This window comes from Protomyctophum bolini (genome assembly GCF_963924005.1).
Source record: "Protomyctophum bolini genome assembly, chromosome: 23".
NCBI lineage: Eukaryota > Metazoa > Chordata > Actinopteri > Myctophiformes > Myctophidae > Protomyctophum > Protomyctophum bolini.
This window is the reverse complement of record NC_137884.1, coordinates 19,134,645-19,152,871: the sequence shown is the minus strand read 5'-3', so window position 1 is coordinate 19,152,871 and position 18,227 is coordinate 19,134,645. Positions and strand designations below refer to the sequence as shown.

Genomic DNA, 18,227 nt, shown 5'->3' with positions numbered 1-18,227 from the left:
GCTGAGACTGTCTGTGGTCCTCCAGGCTCCACCGCGACCCGTAAACACACCCCGCCCACCGAGACACGCTGTGTGCGTGTGTGTGTGTGTGTGTGTGTGTGTGTGTGTGTGTGTGTGTGTGTGTGTTTGTGTGTGTGTGTGTGTGTGTGTGTGTGTGACTGTGTGTGTGTGTGTGTGTGTGTGACTGTGTGTGTGTGTCCGTCACATTCTGAACAGCAATTTGAGCGTAAGATCGCTGGTCAGATAGCGCAACCGACTTTACAACGAGAGCGCACGCCGCACGCACGCATGAGTTCCCACAACACACGCGGTAATCTGCACCAGCTCACAAACTATATAACCAAACTTCGTTTTAAGTTGGAACAGTTTTCAATTTGTGTTATCTGTGTTTAAGTTTAGCCTGTAGGCTATAGCCTATAACCTGTATGCCTTTACTCAAGTAAAACTAATGTTTTCAATACTCTACTAATTTAATTTAGGCCTATAGGCTACTTATAGCATAATCGCAGAAGCTTTTATTGTTATCCCAATTATTTGACAGCTTATAGGATATACTTTGCATATTTACATTTATTTTATAGTGATGTACCAAACGAAGTTCTCCCGGACGGTAAAAAAAGGCTCGGGGATGCTTTTTTAGGCTAAATATGTTCTGAGAAGCAGACATGCAGGCAGATATATAATTAGGAGATGTTGATCAGGTCCATTTTATTTTCAGAGAGGCGACCATCTGTCTGGAAGTCTGAAGAATCCCCCCCAAGACCTTCTAGCATAATGATGTGAGATAAGTATTTTGGGAGACCTATAGCCTGTCTTAAGTTAAATTACACATCAATAGCCTACACTTTGGATAGGTATTCGAAAATAGCCAAACTCACAATCGGAGTGATCACTCCGATTGTGAGTTTGGCTATTTTCGAATCGAGTTGCTGGCGCTGCTCAGTTCTACAAGCTCTGCACGTCGAGGTGCAGAACTGAGCAGCGCCAGCAACTCGATCATTTAAAAAACATTCGAGTATAGCCTGCTTTTACTTTGGTAAGCCTATGTTGTTGGGAATATGCTACACCCTACGTTTGTAAATTGTGAATATTAATTTAGGCTATATCTAGATAGATGACATGTAGATGTAGCCTATAGTGTTCATCAATTCAAGTCAGTAGGTTCGGGTTATAGAGGCTATGGATGGCTCATCAGTTTCACACTCCAACCTCCAAGTGATTTGGATTGACTTTACACACACCTGCAATAGACTACAGAGGCCAATCAGCCTAATAAACAGGCTATTTCGAAACGGACTTCAATGCAGACCCGCTGGTCATTAGGCCTAACGTGAATTCCCTGTTTCATTAATAGTGTTGGCACTTTTTTTACTCACTGTAAACTAAGTAAAATAAAACATGCTAGCCTATCACAGTGAGTCGCACGCGATTTCTGAAAATAAACAAATACACATAGGTAAATATATATATAGGCCTACTACTAGGTCTACAAATAAAACAAATCTATATAAATTAAATAGCCTATCATATCACTATGAATTCCATAGGCCTATAGTGCACAGCCTCATTAAACTTTAATATTCGATTGTAATCAAACATATAACGTTTAATGCGGTAGCTGCTAGACTAGAGAGAGTTTGGGAGAGTATGCTAGGCCTCAATGAACAACATATTTGCAAAAGTATATTTTGAAAAGTTAAAAAAGACTAGTGTATTTGTTGGTAATTGGAAATCTTCATAAGAGTTAGGAAAGAATTGGCTCCCTCTCGTGGACAAATTTTGACTTGACATTGATTGATTGAAGTATTATTAACAGTTTGCAGAATTACAGTACATTTCAAGCACAACTCAATACAAAAACTGTCAACTGTGAGTGGACGACCAATAAAGCACTACATTTTTTACAAGAGGGTCCCCCATGTTCAATTCATCATAACATTTAGAGACATACAAATATACACTTCTATATAGCCAAAAAACAGGAAATCATCATCATAAAGGAGGTAAAAAGGGAAAAGAAAACATATACAGTGAGGGGAAAAAGGGGTGGGGGGGGATTCAGATTTTACGGGGGCCAGTTTAGAATTGCAGCCGTCAGTAGGTGCCCTTTGAGAGCGGTTTTGAAGGAGTCAAGGGATTCACATGACCGTTGGTAGGGCATTCCACATCTTCAACCCGTGTGTGTGTGTGTGTGTGTGTGTGTGTGTGTGTGTGTGTGTGTGCGTGTGTGTGATTGGTTAGTCGATTTGCTCGTCTACATATGACGTACATTTTCCCATCATTGTCAATGGCATTTAATGTTTGTGTTGCCACAAATTTACGTCATATTAGAGGCCTAATTTCTCCTTTCATTGAACTGAATTTACAGTATGTGATTGGTTACTAGACAAAAGACAGTCCCTTGTCGACGGCCTATATATACCCCAGCAGGGGTGTATGGCGAAAAGTGAGTCTACCAGGATCTGAAAGCCTTATAGAACTCAACCTGAACACCCCTAACATCTGTCCTATTTTTCCCTCCCACACTGCCGGTCAAGGTCTCAAAAAGTTTCAACGTTTCCCATCCCTCTGTGGAGCGACGTGAAGCACAACAAATATTGACTGCGGGGCCAGGCAGGCGTCTATCAGTTCACTGGAGTTTAACCCTCACTCCTGGGCTCTCCGCTCTCCGTGCTTCCAGCAGATCCAAGGATTCTCTCTCTACGCCGCTGCGGTTTGTGTATCTCCGACTCGAGGACTTGCCTGCAGGCCAAGCCAAAAGGGCCTGGAAACATCATGAGACATCTGCTACTGTTGACGGGGCTCCTGTTCCTCCACCAGAGTCACTGCTTTGAGTTCTTCATAGATGGAGAATGGGAGGGGGAGTCGGTGAGTATATCGATGGTGTTGAGAGAAAGCCAACATGGGGAATGATTCTCAGTATCCCTGCTGTTGTTGTTTTTCAAAGAGTACATGAGTCAGAGTCATCATGGGACATTCGCTATATAATGTTTGACTGCTAGCTACAGTATATAATATATAACACTGCAATTGTGATCGATTGATTGATAGATTGGTATCTTTATTGATCATTAAATAAACATAATGTCACAATAACATCCATCTGACCTACCATGATCAAAAGGATATAGCAAAAAATAATAATCTTACAGCCTGTTTCCATTGCGGTCCTTACTATGTGGTTGATGTAAATAACAAAATGTGTTCTTTGCCTCCTTTGATAAGGGTTTGAAATGTGTTTCTTGCATGACTGAAGCACCATGCTACAAACATTTTCTGTTCTCTTTATACCAGGCAGGGGTTCAAGATCACAGGGAAAGACACAAGGTAAGATTATATACTCTTTTACAATGAAAGAAAATCAAATCTGTTCATTACGCATCACGTAGGCTACACTACACGACAGACCGTATGTGTTACTGACAGCCTGTCTTGTATGCAGACTGAGGCAGTGTGGTGGAGCTGATGCCTTGTGTGTTTGTGTGCTTTGTTTTTCAGAGAGCGATATTGACCAGCGAGGAGGAAGAAGACTTTGAGGTGAGTCTCTGCGCTTGTTGTTCGGACTGTCTCGTCTCCACTGTGACAGAGTTTAATGTTATCTCACAATCGATAGACCGCTGTTTGAAGAGATCCCCCTGACTGGCAGGTTATTGACTTCTCCGCTGGTTCACTTTTAGTGAAACAAGTCCTGACGTCTTTCTCTCTCCCCTGGAAGAGAGTCAGAAGAAACCTGTTCACTGGTTCACTCAGGTTATTAGTTTTTGTGGGCCACTGGTCAAGTTAAACTATATAACTAACAGTGAAAATGACAGATCTACAAGCTCACAACAACATGTTTGATAGGCTGGGTAAAAACAGCAATTTGTGAGCTTTTGGGTATGCTAATATTTTAGCAGAATGTTTGCCTATTATTGCCGATTGTACGCAAGGTCATATTCCTTCAGTTTTAAACTATGGGTAGCTCTGGTCCATAGCTCTAATGCCTTCATTAGAGCTATGGACCTACCAGAGCTAAACTATGGGGAGAGTTGAAGAAAGAGTCATTGTGGAAACCAACATGCCCTGTGAACAATCCCGGGGTGAGGGTGATGATGATCTTGGGAGTCACTACAATTTACGTCTGCTGCACATTCCATGTTCTTTTCTTTGCCACAATAATGCTGTCCCAGTACATTTGCGATCAAAAGCAGCTTCTGACAGACAGAGTTTGGTTCAAGATCCTGCAACGAGACCATGATAATGCACAGACAACAACAAAATAATATAACAGTTTGCCACATGCAGCATTTGGCCAAGATCATATTGGGGATCTTATATGACATGCAATAAAGTAATAAGATAGCCGATATTGCACAGTGAACAGCATGCTGTAAACACACATGTGGGACACAGTTAATTCATTTGATTCCTTAATTTAATTTCCAGAAAGGTACACAGATTCCCAATGATATGCTGTATTTTGAACAAATAGGATTGTTGTTGTGATCTATTGGTGGTCTTGGTGACAAAAGTTCTGCTCTGTACCTGCAGTGTTAATTTCGTTGACTAAAACTATGACGAAAAATGTTCGTCGACCACCCTTTTTCACTGCCAAAAATATTAAAAGATGACTAAAACTAAGACTAAATATATTGACAATTTTGTCCACAAATAAAAACTAGACTAAAATGCTAGGGAGGGACGGGTGGAGAAGAGATCCAGTAGAACTAAGACAAGTATTTACTGCATGTCTTCCCCCCCATCTATCAACCCCATTTCCTGTCAGCCAACGGTCTGTCCCTCCATAAAAAATATAAAATAAAGACGAAAGCTACAAAAAAAAAATAACTACACCTTGTCAGGTGACTAAAATATGACTTAAACCAAAGTGTCTTTTATTTATTAAAAAAAGGACTATGACTATGAAACGAAATAAAAATGAACCCCGCCCTGTGCCCCCCTGTGCGTGACGTATATACAGGCCGTCCGTGGCGACGACATCACAGTGAAGAGCTACAAGGTGGAGAGCCGCATCACGTCGCGCTTCGCCCACACCACCGTGCGGAGCTCCGTGGTCAACTCCGGCTCCAAGTCCCAGAGCATCGGCTTCAACGTCCAGATCCCCAAGCGAGCCTTCATCACCAACTTCACCATGTGAGCAGCCGGCCGCTCCGCTCGGCGTCACACAGAAACCCCTATAGGCACACATTTTCAGGACGGATACCCCTTTTGCAACCAGATCTTATTTTAATGATGTTTGGGAGACAAGAAACACTTTCCTGGTTTTTTTTATGTGTTTGTGGACTCCATCTCCATGATGTCATGGTCACTGGGCTCACTTACTTCCTGGACTACATGTTGTCTCAGTAAATAGTCTGGATTTCCGGTGGTGAGGTGACCACCGGAGCTGTAATAACATGGAGCGGTGGTGAGTAAAAACAGAGGCAAGGGCTGGGGAGAGAGCGGTGGTTTTCTCTTCACCGCGGCTCCGTGACGTCATGTTGTATAGTTCGGTGGTCACCTCACCACCGAAAATATTACACTATGAATAACGATTAAGACAGGCCTCCCCCCTATCCACAAGGAGGAGCAGTGCACCAAAGCATTATGGGAATTGTAGTCCAGGAAGGAAGTGAGCTCAGTGTTCATGACGTGACCCAGTTCTGCACCAGTGAGGGGTGTTGAGGGGCTAGCCCACACCGGGCCCGCAGCAGTCAGCACACACACAGAAGTCAAGGCAGACGACTGTGGAACGTGAAGCACAACGAAGCTGCGCTTATGAAACGACACAAATAAAACCTTCAGCGAAAACAGAAGCCCAACACGAGGATAAAGGAAACATTCAGTCCAAATGTCCAGTTGGCTAATTCTAAAACTACTACTACTTTGGTGTTGAAACGCTATGTGGGGATTATCTGACGAGGTTAAACCTTTCATAGGCTATACAAAATTAATACAAATGTAAGTAAAATAATATAGCCTTTCCATAGGAGTATCTTTTTATATTTTTCCAAGAAGAATACAGCCAGGGCCGTCACCTTGTCCCCCCCCACGCCCCTCCCACCCCTCACTGGTGCGAAAAACGGGGTTGCGTCCATGACATCATGAAACCCATGGACACTTTGAAATACTAAAATATATAAAAACACATATTAACCTCATAAAAACCCCCAGGAAAGTGTTTATTGTCTCCCAAAAATCATTAAAATATGATCTGGTTGCAAAGGGCTGAAGTGGCCCTTTAAGCTATTTAGACCAGGCCGATTCTAAAAAGAATTGCTTCTATAAAATCATTTTTTTTACAGTTTTCCGAAAAACCCATGTTTCTATGTCAATGGTGCTCAACTCTTTATCTGTATTTTTTTCACCATTGCCAATATGATGTCGCCCTCTGATTTTATTGTATTGGAAAATGCAACCACAGCCAAAAGCGACGACTACTTGCGTCGTAAATGATGTCAATGGACTTGCATTGTGTGGAGAGAGCAGTTACAATGTGTCTCGTTGAGTTGATTCCTGTTGTTATGCACTCATCCGTCATCGACGCCATGTGTGCAGGAACGTGAACGGGATCATCTTCGTGGGTTCAGTGAAGGAGAAGACAGTGGCCAGGAACCTGTATGCTCAGGCCAGAGCCCGAGGCAAGGCAGCTGGCATTGTCAGGTATACAAGAACATGTCTTTTATAGAGAGATCATTTATACTTAACCCATTTTAGGCCTGACAGTTTTCTGAAATACTATGTTTCTATATCAGTGGTGCTCACTATTTCATGTCAAGGACTGCAAGAAATATATGTATTTGGCTGCCGACCCCCATCTGAAAATACTGTATTGTTCCAGGGGACCCCTCGGATGCAAAGATTTGAGTTAAAAACGTTCGCTGTGAAAGAATATATATTCAAAGATTTGCGCCACATTTTCACAAACTTTCAAAAATAGCAGATCTGTCAAGCGCGGCTCTCGGTGCCGACTACTATGTCAGTTGTTTATGAATCCTTTGAGCATTCTATATGCATGTAGTATCGTTGCTGTCGGGAGGAAACCTCATAACTCAATTTTTGAGGTTTTCTGGCATAAATCAGTGCTATTGAAACCCCTTTACGTCTGTGTGTTGTTTCGGAAATATTTAACCAATGGAAAGTAGTAAAAAGTGCTTTGGACAAAACCTCTTAACTCCATTGGACCCTCAAAATGTCTGCTAAAGCAACTAACTCCACCACCTCTCCCCCTCTCATGGAAGTAATTTACAATATATAAAGTTACAACACCAACTTTGATGAGGCTGTATTGCTTCGTTTTAAAAAATATAAGGTTTTCTTAATTTCCTGAAAATGTTATATTTTTCATTTCCTGAAAAATAAACATTTTGGAGTAATGAGGTTTCCTCCCGACAGCAGAGCATAGAATAGACAATAGAAACTGCGACAGCACGACATAGGAAAACCTGTCAAAACAACGAAAAGAAAAGCGGAAAACACCATCGAAGTGCAACGGCCCGTGACGACAGACAGACACGTCTTCACCAACGCTGACTCTTTCTTCTTCTCCTTCGCAGGGCCAATGCGCAGGACATGGAGACTTTTAAGACAGAGGTCCACGTGCCCCCCGGCAGCAACATCGAGTTTGAGCTGCACTATCAGGAGATGATGCACAGGAAGCTGGGCTACTATGAGCATGTGCTGCACCTGCAGCCTGGAAGGCTTGTGCCCCAGTTCCAGGTGTGTGTGTGTGTGTGTGTGTGTGTGTGTGTGTGTGTGTGCGTGTGCGTGTGCGTGTGCGTGTGTGCGTGAGTGTGTGCGCGTGTGTGCGTCTGTCACTCAACAAAGCCTTGACCCTGCCTTGTCTCTTTCTATAGGTGGATGTGTACATCTTTGAGCCTAAGGGAATTGCCATGGTAGAAGCACCTAACGCCCTCGGGGAACAGTTTGCAGAACAAATAAAAGTGACCTCCTCTAAAGACAAGGTAACACGTGCGTCTTATTTTTTTATTTGCAGCCACTTATTTGATAGCATGTCTTATCTAATGGATTGTGTGCGTGTGTGTGCGTGTGTGTGTGTGTGTGTGTGTGTGCCGTGTGTGTGCGTGCGTGTCCGTCCAGGCTCACATTGTCTTCAAGCCCACGCTACAGCAGCAGAGGAAGTGTGCGAACTGTACGACCACCGCCATCGATGGCATCTTTGTTGTCAAATACGACGTGCAGAGAGACAGCAATGCTGGGGAGCTGCAAGTATGTTGGGACCCCCCCCCCCCCCCCCCCAAATAATCATATTTATTAACCCCCCCATTTGAAAATATATGCCAAGGAACCCCCCATAAGAGAGGGATTTCACGGTTCTAGCAGTGATTTTCATTTCATTGCAAGGACCCCCAGTTTGACCTGAATTAGGCAACAGTCCCCTATTGCTATCTCTGGAACCCCAATGTATATCGTAAAATCAAAAGTTAATGTAACTCTGAGAGTGTGGACCCTAACGGGTCCATTTGGTTTCATTCGTACACTCTCTGAGTTACAGACCCATAAGGGTACACATACATTTGGTTCCTAACTATCATTTAGCTGGGGACCCCCTGGAAATCCCTCAAGGACCCCTAGGGGTCCCCGGACCCCACTTTGGGAACCACTGGCCTAAACCACCCACCAAACTACGATATGCTGTTGTTTGTTGTCCAATCTATTATTTGATTAGAATGGAACTGCAATGGCAAAGTTGCTTGTCGTTCATGGGCTAAGTTTGTCTCCTCAAGGTCTCTGACGGCCATTTTGTCCATTTCTTCGCTCCGGCCAACCTCTCGCCCCTCCCTAAAAACATCGTCTTCGTCATTGACGTCAGCGGATCGATGTGGGGAGTCAAGATGAAGCAGGTGAGAGTCATTGGAGCTTTTTTTATTTACATGAACGTTGACCCCTCCAACAGGTCACCCCCCCCCCTCTCTGTTTCTCCCTATCTCCTATGCCCAATGGTGGAAGGTAACTAAATATGTACTTAACCTATTTAGTTGAGATGAAGAAAATGCCAGCACTCATTATATGTCCTTTTACATTACTTTATTTACCTCTGAGACTGAAAACGTACGCGTTTCGGCCTGTCTGGCCTTCCTCAGTGTTTGTGACAAGACAACAGGAAGTGTGGTATTTATGCATGAGTATGAGATACAATCAACAGTAATTGAACACAGGTGTCAACCGTTGTCATCTTACACAGTATCAATAAGAAGGCTCTATTTATGGTACCAAGACAGGATAAATATCATGTAAGCACAATAGAATAAATAGTAAAATAAGAAAATATGAATAGGCTACATCACAATGATAATGAATGTGGGGCCTGCCCCTAAAGTGCCTGGGAAGCTAATGGACTAAACAGACAATGATACATCTTAAACCCATTATAAATGTATAAAGACAATAGATAAATGGAAAATATTAATAGAAAACATTAAATATAAACCTATTTAGACCAGAGGACGATTCTTAAAAAGATGTCTTCTAAATCCTAAAAGTTTTCTGAGTTTCTATGTCAGTGGTGCTCAACCTATTTCATCTGTGTTTGGCCGTGGACTCCCATCTGAAAATCTGTTGTTCCAGGGACCGCTCCCCTGCACCAGAAGCAAAGATTTGAGATAAAAACGTGAAAGAATATATATTCAAAGATTTGCGACACATTTTCACGATAGCAGATCTACAAGCTCGTAGCTTGAGCTTGTAGATCTGCTATTTTTTTATAATGCTTAAAACACCAAAAGGGAGTTCCCGTCCAGAATAGGCTGTACTACAGTATATACAATTTTGAGGTGTTTGTACTTTACTTGAGTATTTCCAATTTCCAATACTACTCCACTACGTCTCGCATCCACACATTCTTGTACGTTTACTCTGATACATTTATTTGAAACCTTTATACTTTGTAGATTTTGATTATTATTACAAAGCAATGCATACATTAAACACTTCAGCCCTATATAGCCTACAAAGGCCATTTGAAAATAGACAATCCTACAAGCTCACAATGCGTCGTGAATGAATGTGACTCATTGTGAGCTTGTAGATCTGCTATTTAAACAAATATTTGTATACATTTTATACAACTTAAAATGGCACATTCTGCACAATGAGTACTTTTACTTTGGATACTTTAAGTACATAGTTATGCCAATAACTTTTACTGAAGTACATGTTGAATTCCAGACTTTTACTTGTAAGTAACAAAGTACAAAGTATTTCTACATGCAGTATTGAAATACGACACACGCACGCACCCACCCACGCACACAAAGTAAAAACTTTGAGTACTACCAGCGTAGTGTAATGCTTGATCGTGTTGTCCACACTAAGTCTTGTATTGAGCTGTACTAGAAATGTACTGTAATTCTCCAAAACTGTTAATAAATACTGTTAATCGATCAATCCTTTCTCTCTTCCTCCTGTTGCGTTCCCACCCATGCACTATTTGTGAAACACTAGTGCCCTCGTGTGGCCATTGTCCAGGGTGTATCTGACCTGAGATTAGATTCTAAAAAATGCCTTCTACATCCTGACAGTTTTCTGAAAAAGCTATGTTTCTATGTCAGTCGTTCTTCGATTTTTCAAAAACAAGAGTGGTGCGCTATGAGCTTGTAGATCTGCTATTTTTCAATAGCTAAAGCATGACATAATGCTAACACCAAAAGGGGTTCCCGCCCCAAAATGGGTTAATAGAAAACAAAACCCCCTCGTGTCCTCTTGTCCGTCCCATGCAGACGGTGGAGGCCATGCAGGCCATTCTGGATGACCTGACCATCGACGACTACTTCAGCATCATAGACTTCAACCACAACGTGCGCTGCTGGAGCGACGACCTCGTGCCCGGCTCCTCCATCCAGATCGACGACGCCAAGCAATACATCAGGAGCATCAAACCCAACGGAGGTGAGACCGAGGGATGTCTGTGGCGAGGCCCAGGCCCGGCCCGGCCCGGCCCGACCCGGGGAGGGCATGAGTGGTGGGGAAAAAAGTACTCACATTTACTTGCTTAACCCATTCAGGACGGGAACCCCTTTTCCTTTTGGTGTTTTAAGGATTTATGTTATAAAATACTTTAGTTAATACTTTACTTTTGCCTTTATTTTATATTTTTTATAGAGGGACAGACAGTAGGCTCAAGGACCCTCAAATTGATACTAATTAGCCCGCGGACCCCCATTTGAAAAAGACATGCCAGCTCTAGCAGTGATTCTCAACCCATTTAATTTCAAGGACAAAGGACAAATGGACCCTAACCGGTCCATTTGATTCCATTTGTACACTCTCAGAGTTTCAGACCGATAAGGGTGCATTTGGTTCCTAACTATCATTTAGCTGGGGACCACCTGGAACTCCCTCATGGACCCCTGGGTCCGGGTCCCCGGACCCCACTTTGGGAACCACTGCCTTATGGAGAGCAAACATTCAGAAGGTAAATCTCCGTGCCCTTCTTTCCACTCCAGGCACCAACATCAACGAGGCTCTAATGAGGGCGGCGCAGATGTTGGTGAAGGCATCTAACCAGGACCTGCTGGACAAGAGATCCGTCTCCATGATCATCCTGGTGTCTGACGGAGACCCCACTGTTGGTGAGTGAGACCCATATGCCATCATCATCTGTTGGTCCATCTGTTGCAGCCTTTACCTACACTGTCTCAGTCATTATACAGCCGAGAGAGTTTTCAGTGATATCCTGGCGCTGCCACCTGTCTGTGATGTTTGGTTCGACAATGTCTGACTGCTATATGGCTCTGGCGGTATTTTAGTCCGACGTCATTTTGTAGTCCTACGTTACGTCCGGGTCCAAGTGGCACCAGGTCCTGTCCGCTTCTCATTGTAAATAGTGTGAATCTTGTTACGTCTTCCAACTCGAGTAGAATTATTATTGTGCTGTACAAGTGTCCATGGCAAAGAAAATATATGATGTGGAGACAATAAAGACCATTATTATTATTATTGAACGTGGTAACAGTCCATTTGCTCAGTACAATATTTCGGGGGCATAATTTACAATGTGTGCAGGGTTGAGTACGTTGAATCTAGTTTGCATTAATACGATCTCTAATGGAGGATTTAGTTGACACAATGAAATAAAATGGCGATAGTATTCAGTGTGGGGCAGACAGCCTGTCACAGCCGGATTCGGGAGAGCTTTGTTGTTGCAAGGAAAGATGTAAAATGAGACTTTATGGGAAGTTGCACCTTGTTAGCACCTTGCTGGCAAGATGGCCGCGGCCTGATTATGGTCACTTCCTTGCTACTGGCTGCTTGCTTGTAACATTCTACTAGGAAGTAAGCTTTAAGTTTCCATATAGCTGTACTTAAGTTTCTCTGTAAAACTATGTAAACCCACTGCATGTTTCTGCAGGAGAGATCAAGCTCAGTGCCATTCAGAAGAATGTGAGGAAGGTGATGAGGGCGGACTTCTCTCTCTTCTCTCTGGGCATCGGCTTTGATGTTGACTATGACTTCCTGGAGCGCATCGCCATGGAGAACAGGGGCGTGGCTCAGAGGATCTACGCCAACCATGACGCCGCAGAGCAGCTACGGGTATGACGGCGGCAAAGAGGACCTAGTAGGAAGTATAGAATACGATTGTTCACATGTGGATGCTTTGGGCTTCACGGCGGCCGATCAAACAGATGTACAGTTGTGATGTCATAGTCAGGAATCAATCCAATCCATCCATCCATCTTCAACCGCTTATCCGTAGTAGGGGTCGCGGGGGCAACAGCTCCACCAGAGTTCTCCAGACTTCCCTCTCCAGAGCAACATTAGTGACTTCCTCCTGTGGGGGATCCAGAGACGTTCCAAGGCCAGTGAGTCGATGTGCTTCCTCCAACTGCGCCTTGGTCTGCACCGGGGTCTCATCCCAGTGGGACGTGCCTCGCGGACCTCCCTATAGGGAGACACCCAGATCCAATCCACTTTATTTATAGAGCACATTTAAAACAACAGTGTTACTGTTGAACCAAAGTGCTGTGTAGTCTGTACACTCAGTTTGAAATTACAAAAAATTGTTAGAGCAAAGAACAGTACACAGTACACAGTATCTACTATAGGCACAATGCCTGGTGGAAACAGTAAGTCTCAGGCTTGAGTTTTCGAACGACAAGGAGTACAAGTGTTTCCAAATGTGATTTAAACACAGGCAGGGTTTGCAAACATGGGGTGGACGCTCGTTCCCCAGTTTGGGCACTTCAGCGGGAAATTATCTATATCTCCCCGCTTCTTCAGCTTTGTTGGTGGGACCTTAAGATGTGACTGGACATCACCGGAAACAAGTCATGTAATGCAGTGGTTCCCAAATGATTTCATGTCAAGGACCCCCAAATTGACACGTATTAGTCCGCGGAACCCCATTTGAAAAGATATGCCATGCGGGGAGAAGATTTCCCATAAGAGACGGTTCCAGCAGAGTGATTCTCAACCATTTTAATTTCAAGGACCCCCAGCTTGACATGCATTAGGATACGGACCCCCATTTAATGGCATTTCTATCTCTGGGACCCCAAATTATATTGTAAAGTAAATGTTAATTTAACTCTGAGAGTGTAACAAATGGACGGGTCCATTTGGTTCCATTTGTTTTGTTACACTCTCAGAGTTACGCTCCCATAAGCCAGGGTCCAATTGGGTCCTAACTATCATTTAGCTGGGGACCCCTGGAACTCCCTCAAGGACCCGGTGCCCGGACCCCACTTTGAGAACCACTGATGTAATGAATTGAATCTGTACTCCTCGATCATGCCCTGCTAGCTATGCACAGCTAGTTGTGGATGTCGTTTTGAATGTGCACGTTAAGATTGCGACCATCATTCAAACTCTAAACACATTTCCGCCGGCATGTTTTGATAAAGTGTCATCCACTCTCTGCTCTCCAGGCGTTCTACAGACAGGTGTCCTCGCCCTTGCTAAGAACGATCACCGTCCAGTTCGCAGAGGACTCTGTGTCTGACGTCACGCAGAACCAATTTGACAAATACTTCAGCGGTTCAGAGCTGGTGGTGGCTGGGAAGGTGCTACCCTCTGAGGTCAACATGCTGACCGCTGTCACCACAGCATCTGCTGTGAGTAGCACATGCACCATCACGCACGCACGAACATACGCACACGCACACGCCCTAACGTAACTCCTTCCTCCTCTCACCACCCCATCTTGTCTCCCAGGCCCGTCTGGATATGTCCTTGGAGACAGAGGCAGACACCATGGAGCTGGACGCAGAGCTAGCCAAGCAGCAGCACTCTTTCACAGGCTTTGCCAGGCAGATGTGGGCCTATATCACCGTCACCCAGCTCATAAGTGAGAGGTAACACACTTAGAGAAATGATGTGGGCCTATATCACCGTCACCCAGCTCATAAGTGAGAGGTAACACACTTAGAGAAATGATGTGGGCCTATATCACCGTCACCCAGCTCATAAGTGAGAGGTAACACACTTAGAGAAATGTGTACCTGACGTGCGATGAAGAGACGCCCCTTCTTTTCAAAGTCAAGGTTTTAACTGTGTGTTTCTCCTGCAGATCCCTGGCCACAACGGCTGTTAAGAAGAGAAAGATCACTCAGAGGATCATGGCCCTGGCTGTGGAGCACCAGTTTGTTACTCCTCTCACCGCCATGCTGGTGGAGAGTGAAGGAGGCGCTGAGAGGCTGCTGGCAGACTCCCCCAAGGACCCCAAACACGGCTGCTGCTCAGGTGTCTTACCAAATCAAAGAAAAACTATCACATTCTCATCCACAATAGTCATATATAGATGCAGGGAACCGTCTGCCATGAGCTCAAGTTCAACAACATCTGCTGAGTTGACTTGACTCGTATAGTTAGTTAGTGTTCTTGTGTCTTGTTTCTATGTGTAGGATCCGGAGGGTTGGTCCATTCTGGTATTTCTCCAATCCGGATGCTCCATGAACCTCCTCCCTGGGTGCAGATGACCACCCCTGCGCCTCCTAGCCAGGCTGCAGGCGCCCTGACTGAGCACATCACCTTTGGTAATGCACGCACGCAAATACACACACAGAGTTTTATATCATTGGTTCTCATAGTGGGGTCCAGGCAGGGACACCCAGGGGTCCTTTGGAGTTTCCCAGGGGTTCCACATTAAAATGAGGAACAGTTTAAACATTACAATTTTCAGCTATTTTCGAAAAGTGTTGACAATCTTCTCTTATGGGGGTCCCTGGCACAAAATAGTTTCAAGTGGGGGTTCTGCAGCCAAATTCATATAAATTTGTGGGATCCTTGACATGCAAAACACTGTTTTACGTAATACCCCGCTGTAAATTGTGAGGTGCGAGGTGTGTCGGCTAACGAGCTTAATTGTTTCTGATCCAGTGGAGAACGACCCACACTTCACAGTGCACCTGCCCAGAAGCAACATGAGTGTCTGCTTCAACATCGACTCCAAGCCTGGTAACATCCTCAACCTGCTGTCTGACCACGAAACAGGTAGCTATTTCCCTGGTTTATTCCCTGGTTTTAGTGCTTTGCACCAAACAAAATAACTCCAATGACATATTGGACAATTGCACAGCACAAAGACAATGATTGAAACATGTAAGCCAGATGGTTTCAGCATGGCAGTCCATAATAACCACCATAGCGGCAATGATAGAAAGGCCTGAAACTATCTTAAGATATACTTTCTTTTTCACGTGACAGCACCTGCTTAATAACAGGACTTCTGTGCTTACTGGCTCACTGAAATAAATGGATGATGACAGCCTCCTGAACTTGCTAGTAGTTTAGCAGTTTAGTAGACCTCTACTAGTACTAGCCCATAGTTGGGAAATTGGGATTGACGTGTGCTGATAGCACCTATTCGATAGGCAATCACATTGAATGACATCTTTCACGTCAACTTCTCGTAAAAGTCCAATTTAACATTTTATCAATGCAATTTACAATATTAACTCTCAGTCTAGCATTGACTGTGGCTACAATCAGAATTGAATATTGCATTGCCCTCCACCACCACAGAGGTTGTGGGTTCGAATCCACTGTATTGCATCCAGCATTGTCGTGGCTTCTATGCGAACACAATATTGGCCAGTGTGCGGGGGAGGGAAGCTGGCGGGGAGGGTGATAGGTCATTGGTCATGTACAGTACTACAGGCTGAGTAGCGCGGCACCGGGGAGGGGGGGGGGGGGGGGGTATTGGGTCAGGACAACAGCAGTGACAACACTATTAATTGGCATAATGTCTAAATTGCCTGCAGGTGTGGCAGTGAACGGTCAGCTGGTGGGCTCAAAGCGCCTGAAGGGCAACAAAGTGAACACCTACTTTGGGACCATCTCCGTCTACTACCAGCCGCTGGGACTCAGCGTGACGGTCGACACAGACCAGATCGTACTGACCGACGGCAGGAACAAGCACAACTTCACGTGGAGAGCCACGGCAGACATCGCACACGGCGGGTAAAAACAATCACGGTTTTATTTTTGGGGGTGAAAGTGTGCTAGTGTTGTTTTTGGCAGCAAAATTTAGATTTTAGTTTTCGTCATAGTCTCTTGAATGGTTTTCACGTAGTTTTAGTCACATTTTTGTCACCTGGGATGTAGTCTTAGTCTAGTTTTAGTCGACTAAATGTCATAATATTTTAGTCGACTAAATCTACAGGTGATTTAGTCGACTAGAATGTGTTTTGGCGGGCCTTGATGCTGTCGTAATGAGTGATTTTAAACACAGTAGCAGATCTACAAGCTCACAACGCGTCATAGCACGATGCTAGATGTATTTGAGCTTGTAGATCTATTTTCAGCATGCAACTAATTGTAAAATGACTTATACTGGATCTCTTGTCCACTAGTCCCTTCCTAACATTTTAGTCTAGTTTTTATTTGTTGATGAAATTGTCAATATATTTAGTCATCATACTGTAGCTTAGTTTTAATTTAGTTTCCATTTAGTTTTAGTCAGTGGAAAAAGGTAATCGACGAACATTTTTCGTCTTGGTTTTAGTCGACGAAAACAACACTGAGTTTTACACAGGGGTCATGGAGGTGCATGACACTGACACTGTACACATCCATGTACAGTCAGCTATCCATTTAACCACTTTCAACCCGGTGTTCTTGTTAGAAAAAATAGCAGATCTCTACATGCTCAAAACATGTCGCAAATTAGTTTTGTGAGCTTTTATAGATATTTTCGCTATTCATCATACAGTGACATAATACTGTAGTCTTGGGCATACGGTTGTTAAAAAGTCTTAATCAATTTCTTGCAATCAACCCTTTCTTAATGGAATAGCAAGGTATCAATATTAATATTATGAGTGTAATTAAACAAGCATACTGTACTGTCATTGTGTTTCAGGGTGAGGGTTGCCATTGTGAAGGACTCCCATGTCACTGTAGCTATAAATGATACTATGAGGTTCATGGTGATGCTCCATCGTGTTTGGAAGAAACATCCAATCAACGTAAACTTCCTGGGAATCTATATCCCTACAGACAACACTTATTCCACCCGGGTCCATGGTCTCATAGGTAGGTTTTCTATGTGCTGACAGGTACAATGATGAATTGTTGTGACATGATGCTCAAATTGCACCATTAAAGTCCTTCTGACGACTCGTCATCATGGCTACTATAATACAGTGAAGGGCCGTCCATGACAAGCTCTGTACGGTAACTATATCGTTCACCACTATCATTGTTATATTGTTTTAAAAGTCCACACCACACCCTCACAAAAACATGCAGTAATCCTGGTCTCTAAACTACCTCCCCTGACTATATAGACTATATAGCCTACCTGACTATATATCTGAAAATTAGGCTAGGCTTAGATTAGACATTGAATATATTATAATTTGTGAAATTGTGACCTTCCAGGGCAGTTTTCTACAGTGCCTGAGGTGAGCGTGCACAACATTCACAGCGGAACAGATCCTCTGAAGGACGAGGCCACCATGAAAGTGAAGGGACACAAGTTGGCCGTCACCAGGTAAATGAAATACACACAATGGATTATTCAACAAATAACATATAAGCCTCAGTAACCAGGCTTTTACTTTCGTTCGCATTCGGCTCAAAAAACGATTTTATGCGTCCGTCAGGGGCTGGCAGAAGGACTACAGACAGGATAAGAAGCGGGGCACAGATGTCTCCTGTTGGTTCATACACAACAGTGGAAAAGGCTTGATCGATGGCCATTACACCGACTACATCGTCACAGATCTCAACAGCTTCCTTCAAACACACTGAGCCTCCAATGACATTGCTTTCACAAGGATCACATG

General features: G+C 43.8%; 1 protein-coding gene across 1 annotated transcript; it reads left to right on the top strand.

Annotated features, from left to right (window-relative positions):
- The first annotated feature begins 137 nt into the window (after positions 1–137).
- itih2 (inter-alpha-trypsin inhibitor heavy chain 2) lies at positions 138–18,215 on the top strand. The gene is made up of 23 exons (XM_080757950.1): positions 138–310; positions 719–779; positions 2,538–2,868; positions 3,295–3,327; positions 3,499–3,537; positions 4,961–5,133; positions 6,538–6,642; positions 7,536–7,698; positions 7,836–7,943; positions 8,080–8,208; positions 8,727–8,843; positions 10,719–10,887; positions 11,445–11,570; positions 12,350–12,531; positions 13,866–14,051; positions 14,152–14,291; positions 14,507–14,679; positions 14,841–14,972; positions 15,316–15,429; positions 16,200–16,398; positions 17,300–17,472; positions 17,821–17,932; positions 18,045–18,215. The coding sequence occupies exons 3-23, from the start codon at positions 2,776–2,778 to the stop codon at positions 18,190–18,192; spliced, it is 2,814 nt and encodes a 937-aa protein (XP_080614076.1). The 5' UTR covers positions 138–310; positions 719–779; positions 2,538–2,775; the 3' UTR covers positions 18,193–18,215.
- Positions 18,216–18,227: the final 12 nt, after the last annotated feature.